Here is a 15,280-nt window from a genome sequence, read left to right as displayed (position 1 = left end):
GAATTTTCGGGACAAAATTATGAATAGGCCTTTTTAATTTAGGCTAAATTTTGTTTGAGTTAGGTCATCACCAGAACAACTTCATGTCAGAATCAAAATATTGGTTCATGGTTTTCTTGTGTAAAAAGCTTAATCGATCGATCGAGTTCCACGTAATTTATAATAGTATCTAAGTTATTGTTAGTATGGTTTAAGTTCATTATTATAAAACTAAAGGTTTAAATGTTTAGTATTCTTTTTCAATATCTCGTGGATTTTCTTTTAATAGAATTTCTATACCTTTTGGTGGATGTTTATCTTCTAGTTAGATGTTTATCTTTTTGAACACTACGGTTTAAAATAAGCATCCTAATTATTCTCTTTGTCTTCCAAAATTGTTTTATTGATCAAACCTTCTTGGCACATTAGCTCTTTAAAATTTTACAAAATCTATACTATAGGCATTTAACACTAAAACGCGAAACAAAAAATAATTATTTAATGTTCTCTTTGAGAGTAAAAACATGGCGTGCTTTTTAGGACAGACTTTATTTGCAAACCAAACCTTTAGAAAGGTTAAAGGCCCAAACGCAATGATAGCGGAATGGCAACGGAAAGCGGAACTGATCCGCCAGCATAAACCACATCATCTCGACTGAGCTGTCAACGAATGAAAGTGAACCAACACTGAGTCGACAAGCTTGTTATAGTTAATGCTGGCGAATCGGTTCCGCTTTCCGTTTCCATTCCGCTATCACTGGGGTTAGGCCTTAAGGATTTTTTTTACGTCAGCCTACGTATCGCGTAAGAAATTGCATTATTTTAGAAAAAGACCTCGTGTTTTTCGATGTTTCATGACCATACAAATCATAACAAAACATTGTTTTACGCAAAAAAATGTCTAAGGTCGTTTTTTTTTTTTTCAAATAACGCGAATGATAATACAAATAACTGCTTCAAAGAATTTAATTTAATCGTTCATAAAATCAAGCATGCTTTCTTCAAAGAAATGATCCCCTTTTTGTTTTGATTCATTTCGGCAAAAGGTTTTTTGAAAGCCGCAGAGTTTATATTTGACAATAATATGAGCGGTATTAAAGTATTTTTCATTGCATAGTTTATTACAATTCGTCCGACTATAACCCCCAATGTCAAGTGAATCATAAAAGTGTAGTAGTAATTGTGATTGAAATATTAGAAGCTCAGTGCTAATAACTACTTCAGCAGCATAACTCAGAAGAACAGCCTATTTAGCCTATCGCCTTTATGCTAAATGTCCATTCGGCCAAACTTACCTTCCATTAAACTTACTGATGGAAAATTTCAATGTCACTCAGGCTTATGTCAACCATCTGTTCTCTCTTATTCAGCGTTCGAAGGACGCGTCTATGATACATTCGTTTTAAGCAGTATTTCAATTGTATTCGATCTTCTATCATCATTTTTTAATTTGAAATACAGTCGAATTTCGTTCGTTGCACTACGTTTAATTGCACTTCATTTAATTGGGCTCCCGTTAAGTGGGCTATAGCCCACCTAAAACGAAGGCAAACGTCACTTTCTGACATAAACCGCAATTTGTCAATGTTGGTAGGTAGCCCTGAATTTCTATTGTAATCAGTTATTTGACAGCTCAAAACTTAGCCCGATTAGTGAAAGTCTTTCACAAGGTGGCCCACGGGTTTAGTGCAACAAACGGAAGTTGACTGTATTGATTATTGCCCAAGTATTATATTTTCCGTAATCTTGATCTAGTTACACAAAATATTGACCTTATTAGGTAGAAACTTTGAAGTAGAATCTAATAAAGTTAAATAGGAAGTATTCTTCTGTGAATATTACATTTGACGGAACTTCATCTATACGCTTATAATTTTTCTAGACTGAACCTAAAATTCTTATCGATTTGAAGCCATTAAATAGTTTTGGGACCTACACAGTTTACAATGAATTCAATTTTGACGGTTTTTAAGATGTAATATTTTGGGAGTTTAGATGGAAATATGACAAAAATGTTTATTTCACAAATGTTCCAAATACTTATTGAAATTTACAAAATATAATATTTGAGTGATACAAAAGACACCAAATTTCGAAAAGATTGAAAATCTGATAAAAAAATTGATTTAAATGTTATTTTTTTCTATTTGAAAAAAATGTAGACAATATCTTGAAATTTTGGAAGTACAATAAAAATTTACAAATTTGATACTCAACTAGATCTACTACCTGCAGTAGATCATATGGAATATTGCCTATCAAATTGGATATTGATTAAAAAGTATAATAGAATTGAAGCAACTAATTACGGTTTGATTTTCAAGTCACTTTTAGTCACTTTTTCGAGAAACGAAAGTCACTTTTTAATCACTTATTTCTCAAATCTGGTCACTAAAATAACTTTTTTCGGTACCACTTTTCGCTAGCAGCCCTGCTCCTAGGACTCAAATGAATATCCAGATGAGAACCTTTGAGGTGCTGGTGAGCATCCTGACAAATTGATGAAATTTTTGGAATTCAGGGTGGAAAGTTAAGATTTGTTTCCTTGAAATTGTGGTGAATCCAGGTGGTAATCGTTGAAACTCAGTGAAAATCACCTCTGAATCCCCCCCTCTAACTCTAAATATTCTTATTGGTATTATAAAGATTTGCATCGAAATTTTTAAGACTCATGCGGATATTTAAAAGATTTTACCTGAATCTCATATTTCCCTCTGAATTCCAAAGATTATCAAGTTGAGAATATTTTTACTAGAATTACAAAATCACTATCGGAATACAAAGATTTACAACAAATGGCAGGGATCCCATCAAAATCTCGAAGATTCCCAAAAAAATTCAATGGTTCCGATCGGACTTTTAAAGATTTCCAAAGATTTATATCCGGTAGCACATACATTCTCACCCGAAAGATGAGTGTTGAAAAATTACCAATTTGAAGATCAGATTGGTGCTTAGTGTCTGTTCAAAATCTCGCAGGAAATAAGTAAGAATGTTAAAAAAAACTGCCAAAAAGCTTCATTCATTCCGAAAAATATCAGAAATTCTCTTTAACCTTTTCGGAGATTCGTTGAAGATCATGCAAAGAAATGCCGCTAGCATCCGCTAGGTTTCCTAAAATAATGGTTTTAATAAGAACCTGCTGAAAAATTTTATAGAAATTTCACAAAGTAGCTTCCGTGAAGTTTGTATTGAGAACTCGTGAGAGTTCGCTAAGGATCTTGTAAGCAATTTATACAGGGTCCTATAAAAAAATCCAATCAAAATATTTGGGAGAAATCTGACAAAGATCTTCCCTGCAGGGAAATCTACAGTTTTTTTTCTACAGGATTATAAGAAGCATTAGTTCGAGATCACTCCAGTAACTCATGTTAAGTCATGATGTGGAGTGCGAGATGTTAGCCAATTGTGCATCCCCTGGTAAAATTTTATAGTTTTGGCCTTGGTTTCTATTGACTATATTCACTTGCAATATGGATTTTTTGAGACCATCTGATGGCAGCAATCGTACATGCTTTTTTATTAAATTAATTTTTGAATTCTAAAAAGATGGCATTCAATTGAGGGAATGCCGTTTAAATCATTTAAATATTACTCGACGCTATTAAACATTCTTATTTTCTCATGATTGCTACCACCATATGTGCTAAAATAAAATTTCTGACAACTCTTTTTTTTCTGATAGAATACTGTGCAAATACCCCATACATGATAGCTTATGTTTTATAACGTGCCCAACTGGCTGTATGACCAGCATAGGAATCGTCGAACATCTACTGATGCTGAAGATGTTCTGATACAGTATGAAACGTTTCTCAAAAGTTCTACGCTGCTGAAGTCGATTTCTGAATCACATAACTCAACAATCAACATGATTTTTTTAATGTATGCCATTTGAATATTCTTACTGTGATAGGTATTAGGATAGCATTTCAAAAAAAAAAAAACGAATTATGTTTAATATTATTTCATGTTGTTTATGGAAAAAACAAAAAGCAGGACATCTCTTTAATAAGGATAGAAAAAAAAAGCAGGACAAAACTAGAAATATGATAAATAAATCAGTATGCTTCAAAATAATCTCAAAATCAGGACTTGTCCTGCTAAATCAGGACGGATGGTAACCCTATCCTGACAAAATACTTCGAACATCTTGGAAAACATTCGCTCAGAGACCTGGATAGAATTTTCAATGAATGTGCATCGAGATTTGCATAGAATCTTGAACAAAAGTCAGTTCAAAGACGAAAGATGCCCTTTATGTTCCTTGAAGTTGCAAATGATACGATCTAATTATGATCCATTATGGCTAAGAATGATAACTGGTAGATTTTCGAAGCATCGATGGGCTTGTGAGTTATCACGTGCTCTCAGGTTTCGACGTCCGTGGTTCGATACCTGATTGACGCTTTTTTATTTTGGACAAACATATTTCATACCTTGTCCTATCTATGAAAATATTTAATAATTTCGTATGACTTTTGACGTTGCGCTATTCTTTTTACTGAAACTTCTTTAAAAAACATTTTAGATAACCTTCAATAATCCTCAGGAAATTCTCTTACAGAAAGTATTTCAAATATGTCGTATAATTGTGATAAGTGATTATGTGCGAGTGGTGATTTAAGCCCAACACTCGACACCTAAATTTTAATGAACATGGGCCTAAATCCAGTTACCACCTTCTGCAATTATGTTCATTAGGGTATCAATTAGTGTATCTGTCAATCTTGGCTCAACTGAACGCGATCAACTAGTATATGGATCGATACAGTGATATATACCATCAGCGCACCAGATTCCGCTCATTTAAGGGAAGTTATGTGTTCAAATGTTTATTATAAAATAAATATTGTGTCGCTCAATACTATTTTTATGTCACAATGTAGCTCCAAGTATAGGTCCCTGGGCTTGGGATTATATTTTCCAGGGAGCGATGAATTTTGATAATTGATCGCTGTTGTTAGTAGTTTTGATTAGATGTTGGGCGAATTTCAAAGCAATGGCAACCTTTTTATTACAAAATTTAGATTTTATCTTCTGACCTAAAAATTCTGGTTAAACTACTGTACTATGCAGTTGGGCTGCACTAGGCTATCACTCATCAAAATTACTTTCACTTCGGGAAAATATAATTTCAAACTGGCGAGAAGATTACGAACTGAGGGTGGGTTAGGAGCACAATTAGACCCTTGAATGTGCAATGTGGGGTAGTAATTGGGAATGCCATTGACGGTTTGTAATCTTCTACGAGGTTTTCGAAAACCAACAGGGCGCGTGCACCGGGTTGCGGATAGGAGCAAAGGGAGATCAATAGCATCTACCTAAAATAATAGAACAAAAAGCCGTTCGATGATTAGGTAAGGTTTAGCGATCTTCTATGGTGTTCTAGTACTATAAAATTCTTCACTCACTGGGAATTTTGGCCTTGATAATAACAATAGTGATAAACATATAAAATAATACCTAATACTTGATAAGTACAATGTAGATTCAATATAGTAATAAATGAAATAAAATCAATTTTCTATACTTGACAAGGGTTTGAAGACAATCAATGAGTGAAGGAACTACCTATTAGAAAAGCCACATCAGCTAAGGCTATACATATACAAATGTTGGTCATAGGGTCATGGCGAGCATTCGGTATGTACGTCTATGATTGATTCTTATCTAATAGGGGCACTAGAAAACCACGCGGACAATTTCGAAACAAATTATTTTTATACATCGGTCTTACGATCCGAAAGGCTCAGCTATGCTGCAAAGTCATTTTAAAAGCTATTCATTACTACTGTTTAATTGTTTATAATTCTAACAAAACTACATAATTAACTCATTACTAATCACTGTTTCTATATTCTCTTTTTCTCTCCTTCTTATCTGTTGCATGATTATGAGCATCACTAATATAATGCATGAGCATGCACAATAAGAATAATTTCAGGATTGAAAGCAGTACATGGATACCTGTATAGAATAGCTTCGAAAAGGATGCTCCAAATAGAATATTTCTGGTCAGGGAAGTATTATCACCAAGGGTATGTAAATTTTTTCCATTAATAACTCATAGATCACACAAACAAATGAACTAATAATATCGAATATTTTTATATAAATCAGCATCGTCAATCAGTGCAAAAACAGATAAAGTTTGTAAAGTTATCACCATCGATTGAATTGCGCTCTGTATAGTAATGTTCAATCAGTATCAAAATCTCCTAAAGCGTCGCATTGTGCCATCAGCAGCCCTCATATTGTTATTATTGTGTTGTTTATAAAATTTCTAGAAAGCGATCAGCATATTCTTTCTTACTTGTACAATGGCCGATCTATTTGGAATTTTAATAAGTCAAATCTAACTTCAAAACTCAAATTTAATTGCTTTCAGCACATTTACATTTTGCAGCATTAATCGCATTACTGTGTCAAGTCTTCTCCATTCCCTATACCCTACCCCAACCCTTCTTATCCTTTCCGATGGTGTTCAAGTGGTCCGCATAGACTATTACGGCCATTACCTATCCCTTCCCCCGGCTTTGGACTGACTTGCGCTCTTATTGCCCCACCAAACGCTGCAAAATGAAAATGAAAATGAAATGTAGCTCCAAGTATAGGTAATCAGCGGCATAAAAAAATGAGAAACTCAGTGCTTCTACTTCAGTTATATCAATTGAAAGTGAAATTCCACCCTAGTAGTGCTTGTTATTTGAACTTGTTTCATTTTAAGGTAACCTAATCCTGCCCTTCTATTTCCCCAGGGACGATTACGTTTGCTGTGGTAGAGACTTCCGGTATCACTACATGTACAACAAACACATGATGATGAAGCACGGACTGAAAACGAACGTTCGGGTGAAACCCGTTCCTGGACAACTGATGGGTCAAATGAGGGCGCTAAGGGTAAGGGCCCACCGTTGGCTGAAGTTTTTCAGTCTAAGAATTAACATAACAACCTTCAATTCTAGAAACGCATCGAAACGTGTCCCAAATGCGAACAGGTTTTTGCTACTAGGACTCTCAAGAAGCAACATGTGGACAATTGCACTGGAGTTGGTGACACGGCGGAGCATCATGAGGCGATAGACGCATTGATGGCAGTTGCGAGTACTGGACAAGGTTATAATAGTGGATAAAATGAGGTGCAGTGTTATGAAACTGTTTCTTTTTTTTTCGCCCTAGTGATGATCATTCCCTACAACTCTACAATCACAGCTTGTTTTAAAACTTCTGATATTGTAACAGAGATCGTTGAAAATGATTGTTCTTTCCAATCTCTTTCAAAGGTTTGCGCCTATCTTTGCTTACTAGAGTATTCTTTGAGGTACAATCGCGTATAATACTTTCGGAGCTAAAACTCACTTGTTGTACCTACGATGAACGAATGTTTTACTTATCAAGGTAAAACATTTCAAAATTCAAATATTATTGTCACTATGGTCCACCTATGCTCAAAACTCACGTATTCAACGGATCTAAACTGAATAATTCCGAAAACAAACGGATCGATTTTACGGCAACGGATGAAGGACAACGTTTGGAAAGCTGGATCTTGGAACGTGAAAACTTTCAAGTAAGGTAGAAATTTCTCAATGATCTTGACTGGTATTTTGTGAACTTATTTTTGGTTTTCGGCTTGCAGTCACAATCAAAAGCGTTGATAATTTTAGTTCATCACCGACGTTTCGATTCTATGGTTTGGATCTTCTTCAGGGCTCGAAGATAACCAACTTGTTAAATGCCGTAGCTTTACATGGAAATATGTCGGGTTAGTTTCCTCATTCAGAAATGTACCCTCACTGGTCATAATGGGTAATTTCCAGGTCTGTACACACGTCTCACCACCGGAGAAGGTAATATTCTCTTCTCCGGATGCAATGAACTAAAATTATCAACGCTTTTGATTGTGACTGCAAGCCGAAATTTCGTAAAATGCATACATATTGGGTGATATGAATAAAAAACTTTGAACTTTACTACATGTAGCATCTACTCAAAAACAAAATCCACAAAGTTTACTACACTTTTGGTATGAATAAAAAACTTTTCGAACATGTAGTACTTACTACTTTCGAACATGAGCAGTGACTGAAGCTGCACGTTAAGAAATTTTCATTCAGAGTGCAGAGTGATTCTGCACGTAAAGAACAATCTATTCAGAGTGACGCTTAAAATTAATACAATCATGCATACACGGGAAAAAAATCTGTGGTAAAAATTACTATTTTAGCTGACTACGCCCGTTCTTGAAACTACCATGGAATTTCAGACCAATTTACTATGTTTACGGTACATCCCACCACATTGCTGGTACATTTGAGAGAAATAATTTACAACAATCTGATTTCGACCATGTATGTGGTAAAATCAAGCGCATTTCTGGTCTGCTGAAAATTGCCGGTTCGAGCGCTTAAGTTAACCCCCTAAAATGGTAGTTTTTACCGCACATTTTTTTTGCGTGTATGAAGAAAATCCATGGAATCTAATCGATTACGCGACAATTTGCACAAATCATGAAGGTGCTGTTATTTGACAAGATTTGTAGTGTAATTTTGCGTTTAGTCTGGTATTCTCTTTATGTTTATGATTTTATGATGATGGTACATCAAATAATTTTCTGGGTGGTTTTCGGTCTTCGACAACGCCAGTTGTTCGGATCTCAAACTAATTTTTGAAGCAGCTTCTAGTGTTGCAGCTCAAAACTGTAAAAATAGTATATTAGTTTCATTTTTCACCATTTTGTTCTAATTCTAACATACATGAATAGTTTTTCACTCCTCGCTATCACTTTCCAAACTTCCTCTAACAATCTCTCTAAACTGTCCGCTACTACAATATAAATTCCGGTAAGTATTATTTCAATCTTTTCAACTTCAATTTTACCTTCTATTTTTACTAATAACACCCGTACTACTAATTCACTTTAACCGATAATTCAACTTTTCTTTTAGGAACAAATTCACACCGCAATAGCTCTTCGCAATCCTTGGTTTTGTTTTTGTTTCTCCCTTTCTCTAGATGGTTGACATTTCCGACGCGCGTTGAATTCAACTACCTAAATTTCGCCACCCATCGTTTCGTGCAGTGTGGCCAGGTGCCGCAACAGCCCCTCCCGTAACTCTGGTGGAGATCCTCTATACGAAACCAGGTGTTCCGTTTCCAATCTCCGGCACCGCAATCTTTGCCACTGCTCGTCTATATAATTTTCCGTTAGCTCGAACTATCACTTGCCTGATTCTACCATCAGCTCCATTGACGACTTCATCTACTACTCCTCTCACCCAGCTCTTCCTGTTGTCTTCATCCGCCATATATACTAGAGTACCAACTTGCACCGAGGCTTTCTCTTCATGCCACTTCGGCCTTAAGTTTATAGTCGGCAGATACTCCTTAATCCATCGTTTCCATAGCTTATCGGCAAGGACTCTGGACCGCTCGTACTGATCGCGTAACGCTCTTGCTTCATTTCCAGGTGTACACAGCATCTCTCTTCCACACGATGGATATCCGAGGAGAAAATGGTTCGGAGTGAGAGCTTCAGGTTCCGTGTTCTCCTTCGACACAAACGTCAAGGGTCTTGAATTTATCATATTTTCAGCTTCAGCCAAAACTGTCTCCAGAACTTCGTCCGAAAGGGATCGCCCATCATCAAGTTCGTTTAAGGCCTCTTTCACAGATCTGACCAATCTTTCCCATACTCCTCCCATGTGTGGGGCTGCCGGTGGATTGAAATTCCATCTCGTTCGCGCATTAGTGAAATTTTCACTGCAGTCTTCATTAATCTCTTTGATGATTTCTTTGCTAGCTCCAACAAAATTCGTTCCATTATCAGAGAAGAATTCCACTGGAGACCCTCGACGACATACGAACCGACGAATTGCCATCAAACATGATGCCGTAGACAGATTTCTAGCTGCTTCCAGATGAACGGCTCTGGTAGTTAGACAGGTAAACAATGCTACCCATCGCTTTTCAGTTCGCCGTCCGACTGCCACCGAAATCGGACCAAAAAAGTCCACACCAGTGTAAGTAAAAGGACGGAGGAATAGGCCTATTCATATGACGTCTTAAATCAGCTGATCGGGAAGCACTTTGACAGTTCTTCTATGAAAATGACAGGCCCGTGTTAGCACCGGTCCTCCACCGATGTAAACAAATGCATAGACGGATCTGTCACATGAAAAGGCCTATGGTGTAACTCTCTGTGTTGGTAGTGGTGCCATCCTAGGTTCAGTTGGTTTGCATTTGTATACTTTGCACCATATACAGTTCCGCATTACCTTCGTGACTTCAACTCTGATTTTGGGTATGCAGAATCTCTGCATTAGATCACTTACAACGGCTTCCCGGTGTCCACGACCATGTTGCTGATGATAATGTTCAATCAGCCGCCTCGTTATCACATGTCCTCTTGGTAGAATGATGGGAAATCGCATCTCGAACGGCAGGAATTCCGCTTGTGCTGTTCTACCTTCTACACGAATAACATCGTTGTCATCCAAAATCGGCGACAATGGGCCGTATGAATAAAATGTAGTAAAGTTGAGTTTACTACATTCTCGGTAGTAAACGCTATATGTGGAACACGAGTGGAACATGGTTGTGTCATTTTCCTTTCTACACCTTTCGAACATACTACAAACAACGCATTGCTATGAATAAAGGTAGCATTTACTACAAAACTACTGGTAGTTAGCTTCAGAGGTTGCTACACATGCTTTGAGTTTGCGGAATTGAATGGAATAATTTACTTTTGAGTAAAAATCATGGGAAAACGATATGAGTTTTGATATATCGGAAGGTATTTTGAGTTTTGCAAAGGAATTCTGTGGTTACGAAAACTTTCGCTCCGCCAATTCTGAGATTCCGGTAAGATTACCGGCAGTAGCAATTTGTAATATCCGTGTGAATTCTGGCATTACGGTAACTATGTTATTTTCTAGGAATTTTAGGAATTTTACGTGTAAATTCTGACATCTCAGATTTCCTTTTGAATTCCGGAATTCCTGTAGGAACTTTGAGATTCCGATAGGGATGTCGGATTTTTTATGATAATTCTGAAAATTTAAATACCATTCTAGGAATATTGCGGAAATATTAGGAATCTGGTAATCTGGTAAATATTAATCTCTTGGAATTATGTGGGTATCTTTGAGACAGTATTTCTGTAAGAATCTATGAGATTGCGGTGGGATTCCTGCGAATTATTGTGTGAATATTTGTAATTCCGAAAATCAATCTTTGTAATTATTGTAAACACCTTTAAGATTCCATTGATCTCCAGTTCCGTTGGAATTTCAAAGTAAAGCTTTAATATAAACGTTTTGAATGTCGGTAAATATTTTATAGATTTCAATGGATTTTTTTTGTGGAATCGTTAAGAATTTTAATAATTTCAAAGGGAACCCTGGTGTTTTAGGGGAGATCCTCATTGAATTCTAACGACTACCAATGGAATCACTACAATTCTCATAAAAATCTCTACATTCTAAGTTCTAGACATTCCAAGGATACTATCAGAAACCCCAACAAAATAACGAGAATATCACAGAAACACTTAGAACATCGGAATTCAACATGCTGTTAAGAAAACACACGGGGAGCATCAAAATTCTACCACAATTTCACCAGAATCTCAGTACTGGTGCTAGAAAATATGTGGTTCCAAATTTGATAACTGTAATCTCAAGATCTCTTCATAAATGTTAAGCTAGTTTTTAAAAAATCATCGGCGTTGGCGAAGGCCGAAAACCACCCAGAAAATTCTTTGATGTACCATCATCATAAAATCATAGACATAGAGAGAATACCAGACTAATCGCAAAATTACACTACAAATCTTGTCAAATAACAGCACCTTCATGATTTGTGCAAATTGTCGCGTAATCGATTAGATTCCATGCATTTTCTTCATATGCATGATTGTATTAATTTTAAGCGTCACTCTGAATAGATTATTCTTTACGTGCAGAATCACTCTGCACTCTGAATGGAAATTTCTTAACGTGCAGCTTCAGTCACTGCTCATGTTCGAAAGTAGTAAGTACTACATGTTCGAAAAGTTTTGTATTCATACCAAAAGTGTAGTAAACTTTGTTGATTTTGTTTTTGTGTAGATGCTACATGTAGTAAAGTTCAAAGTTTTTTATTCATATCACCCAATTTGTATAACGGACTTCTCTTTTCAATTTTAGCTTTACACTCTGCGCTGCTGTCTCGCATTTGTCGTAGAATTATTATCTCGTCGAAGAATGCTTCTTCTTGTATTTGTTTCCACAATACCACTTCAGCTTTCTGGAATTCTTCCCTTTGCAGACACTTTCGAACCGCATCTACCTTTGTTCGATTCGACGGCGGAATATTCAAGCCAGCACGAAGAGTTTCTATTGGCAGCCCATTAACTTTCCTTCGTAGATTTGATACAAACCGGATCACGCATGCCATGGTTCGTACCAACACATTCCATTTCGAGATCCGCGAAGCATCTATTAGTTGTGCTGTCTTTTTTACTTCGTGAAATAAGCATGCTGCTCGAAGCTCTTCCGGCTCGTTCGGTTCCACGACATCATCGCTCGGCCACTCACTCTCGGGCTTATACAAAAACGCCGGACCTTCAAACCACACGCTATTGCCTTCCAAAGGTGATTCTTTGGTCCACTTAGTCAATTGGTCCGCTACGTTTAATTTGGTAGGAATCCACCTCCAATCGGATACTTTTGTTCGTGACAAGATATCACCAATTCTGAATGCAACAAATTGACGATATTTTCGTGCGTCTGATTTGATCCACGATCGCACAGTCCTCGAATCAGTCCAGAAATAAAGTTTACTGACTTCAAAGTTATGACTTTCCAGAATCGTATCCTTCAACCGAGCACCCAACACTGCAGCCATCAGTTCTAAGCGTGGAATGGAATGTGGCTTGATTGGAGCAACTTTAGATCTAGCTTGGACCAATGCGCAATAAGGAACTCCTCCTGACAATATTCGAAAGTACCCTACACCTCCGTAAGCATTCTCGCTAGCGTCCACGAATATGTGTAGTTGTAGTGATCCATAGTCCAATGCAACACCGTTGACGAAGTAATATCGAGGAATTCGAACTCCCTCTACTTCTTTCAGACATACCGTCCATCGTGTCCACTTTTCCATGGCTTCTTCATCAATAACTTCGTCCCAGTCACAGCCGCTTCGCCACAAATCCTGCACGATAATCCGTCCATGGATCGTAAATACAGCCAATAGCCCAAGCGGATCAAAAAAGCTCATCACACAACTTAATACAATCCTTTTCGTTGGCTGTCGTCCTCCGGTCAAATAAGGCTGTAAATCTTCTTTGACTTGCGTTGAGAACGTAAATACATCCTTTTTGGTATCCCATACAATACCCAATACTCGCTCGTAATCCGTCGTCTTATCCCGATGGAAATGGATTTCTTGATTGACTTGTCGCTCTCCCAGACGCGTCAACACTTCTTCGGAATTAGAAACCCAGTTTCTGATCTGGAAACCACCGTGTGAATGTACCTTGCGAACGTCTTCAGCACGCTTCACTGCCTCGTCGACCGTATCAACGCTGTCAAAGTAATCATCCACGTAATGTTTCTTCACCACTGCTTCAGTTGCATCTGGATAATCTTTCTCAAACTCTCTCGCGTTCTTATGCATGACGTACAAAGCTTGACTGGGCGAACACGTCGCTCCAAAAATGGCACAATCCATCACATACACTTCTCCACCGTACAAAAATCGCTGCGCTTGGCGATCTTCCGGGCGGATCCGCACTTGGTGGAACATCTCGCGTATGTCACCACCGAAACCTATTTTCCGCTCTCGAAACTGACAAATCACTGATGGCAAAGAAACAAGTAGATCTGGCCCTTTAAGCAACATTGAATTCAAAGAAACTTCTTGTACAGCGGCTGCTGCATCCCATACCAGGCGCACCTTACCGGGCTTCTTAGGGTTCAACACAACATTCAATGGCAAATACCACACTTTGTGCCGTTCCGTCGATGATAGTTCCTGACGTGTCGCCTTGTGGCAATACTTCTTCTCTACGTAGTCCATTATTTGATTTTGCACATTCTGTTGGAGCTCTGGATTTTGCACTAATCGTTTCTCGAGACTCTTCATCCGTTTCTCCGCCATTTTAAAGCTATCCGGGAATCGAATATCTTCTCCTTTCCATAGCAATCCAGACTGAAAGCGCTCACCGATACGTACAGTCGTTTTCTCTAGTATTTCCCGAGCTCTCCGATCATCACTAGACTCTGGCAACAAGTCCACTAATACCGCTGAATCTTCCAATATGTAATGTGATTTTAGAAGCCGATATATGTCTTCATTCGACACGGTAGCACATGTGTGGTGTCCGACAAATGTAGATTCGGAGTGCGGTTTCTCATGAGGTCCGTATACTGTCCACCCAAGCGGTGATCGCACCGCTATTGGTTCACCTGGATTTCCAACTCGAGACTCTATTGGAGCGAAAAGGTGCAGATGTTTCAAACCAATTAGCATACGTGGCCTTTCCATCGGATAATCAGCTACCTCTAGGCCTCGAAGGTGTTGATAACTGTTGACAAATTCGGCAAACCGCATAGTTTGTTTTGGTAGTCCCAACTCTTTCACAGTATGCGCGCTTTTCATTTCGGTTTTTTGGCTAGAATCCAGACTCGATACGGCCAGATTCACTATTTTAGATTCTCTCTCTAATCGAGTCATCCCTGCAGTCCACGACACGCGCAACGGTTGCACAACTCCCTTGCATCCCAACTCTTCTGCCACAGAAGCTTCGATCAGTGTATACGATGAGCCTTCATCCAAAAACGCCAACACTCTCAGCGCCTTATCACCGTTGTACACTATCACCGGAACAATACGGAAAATCACTGGAGACGACGCTACGCTGGTATGTGCGTAACACGTGGAATGCACAGACGGTTGATGCAGCAGTGTATTGTGCAACCCTTGACAATTTGCTACCTTACAGCGGATGTTAATTTTACATTTTGCATCTCCATGTGCATTCAAACAACTCCTACACAGCTCCCACCTGTCTACTGCCTTCAATCGATGCGCTGGATCTAGTTTTAGAAACTCGTCACAGTTTCGTAACCTGTGATTTGTTTCCCCACACATTATACATGGAATGCGCTTCTGCGGCTCGTCTTCTCGAAATGAACTTTCATCCTCATTGTGTAGGTTCACGAACGCTCCTGTATGTTTTAGCTTATTCCGCTCTCGACTACGCTCCCGATTCGTTAAGCGATTACTGCTGGCTTGACCGTCTACCAAG

The 15,280-nt window shown here is 38.1% G+C and overlaps 1 protein-coding gene and 1 long non-coding RNA gene across 4 annotated transcripts in view; one reads left to right on the top strand and one right to left on the bottom strand.

The window, feature by feature from the left end:
- The window catches only part of LOC5578260 (zinc finger protein 26), a 30,601-nt gene extending 23,464 nt beyond the window's left edge, over positions 1 to 7,137 (top strand). For all 3 annotated transcript variants that reach the window (XM_021841797.1, XM_021841798.1, XM_021841799.1), the window contains exons 5-6: positions 6,741 to 6,882; positions 6,948 to 7,137. In XM_021841797.1, coding sequence (XP_021697489.1) covers positions 6,741 to 6,882; positions 6,948 to 7,115 — 310 coding nt within the window. In that variant the 3' untranslated portion in view covers positions 7,116 to 7,137. The remainder of the gene's footprint in view (positions 1 to 6,740; positions 6,883 to 6,947) is intronic.
- Positions 7,138 to 8,623: 1,486 nt separating this feature from the next.
- LOC110675172 lies at positions 8,624 to 9,219 on the bottom strand. The gene is made up of 2 exons (XR_002499297.1): positions 8,863 to 9,219; positions 8,624 to 8,808 (listed from the first exon to the last, which is right to left on the bottom strand). It is a non-coding gene; the product is annotated as an uncharacterized LOC110675172 (long non-coding RNA).
- Positions 9,220 to 15,280: the final 6,061 nt, after the last annotated feature.

This window comes from Aedes aegypti, chromosome 2 (genome assembly GCF_002204515.2).
Source record: "Aedes aegypti strain LVP_AGWG chromosome 2, AaegL5.0 Primary Assembly, whole genome shotgun sequence".
Classification (NCBI taxonomy): Eukaryota; Metazoa; Arthropoda; class Insecta; order Diptera; family Culicidae; genus Aedes; species Aedes aegypti.
The sequence above is the reverse complement of the archived record's forward strand: the minus strand, read 5'-3'. Positions and strand labels throughout refer to the sequence as shown.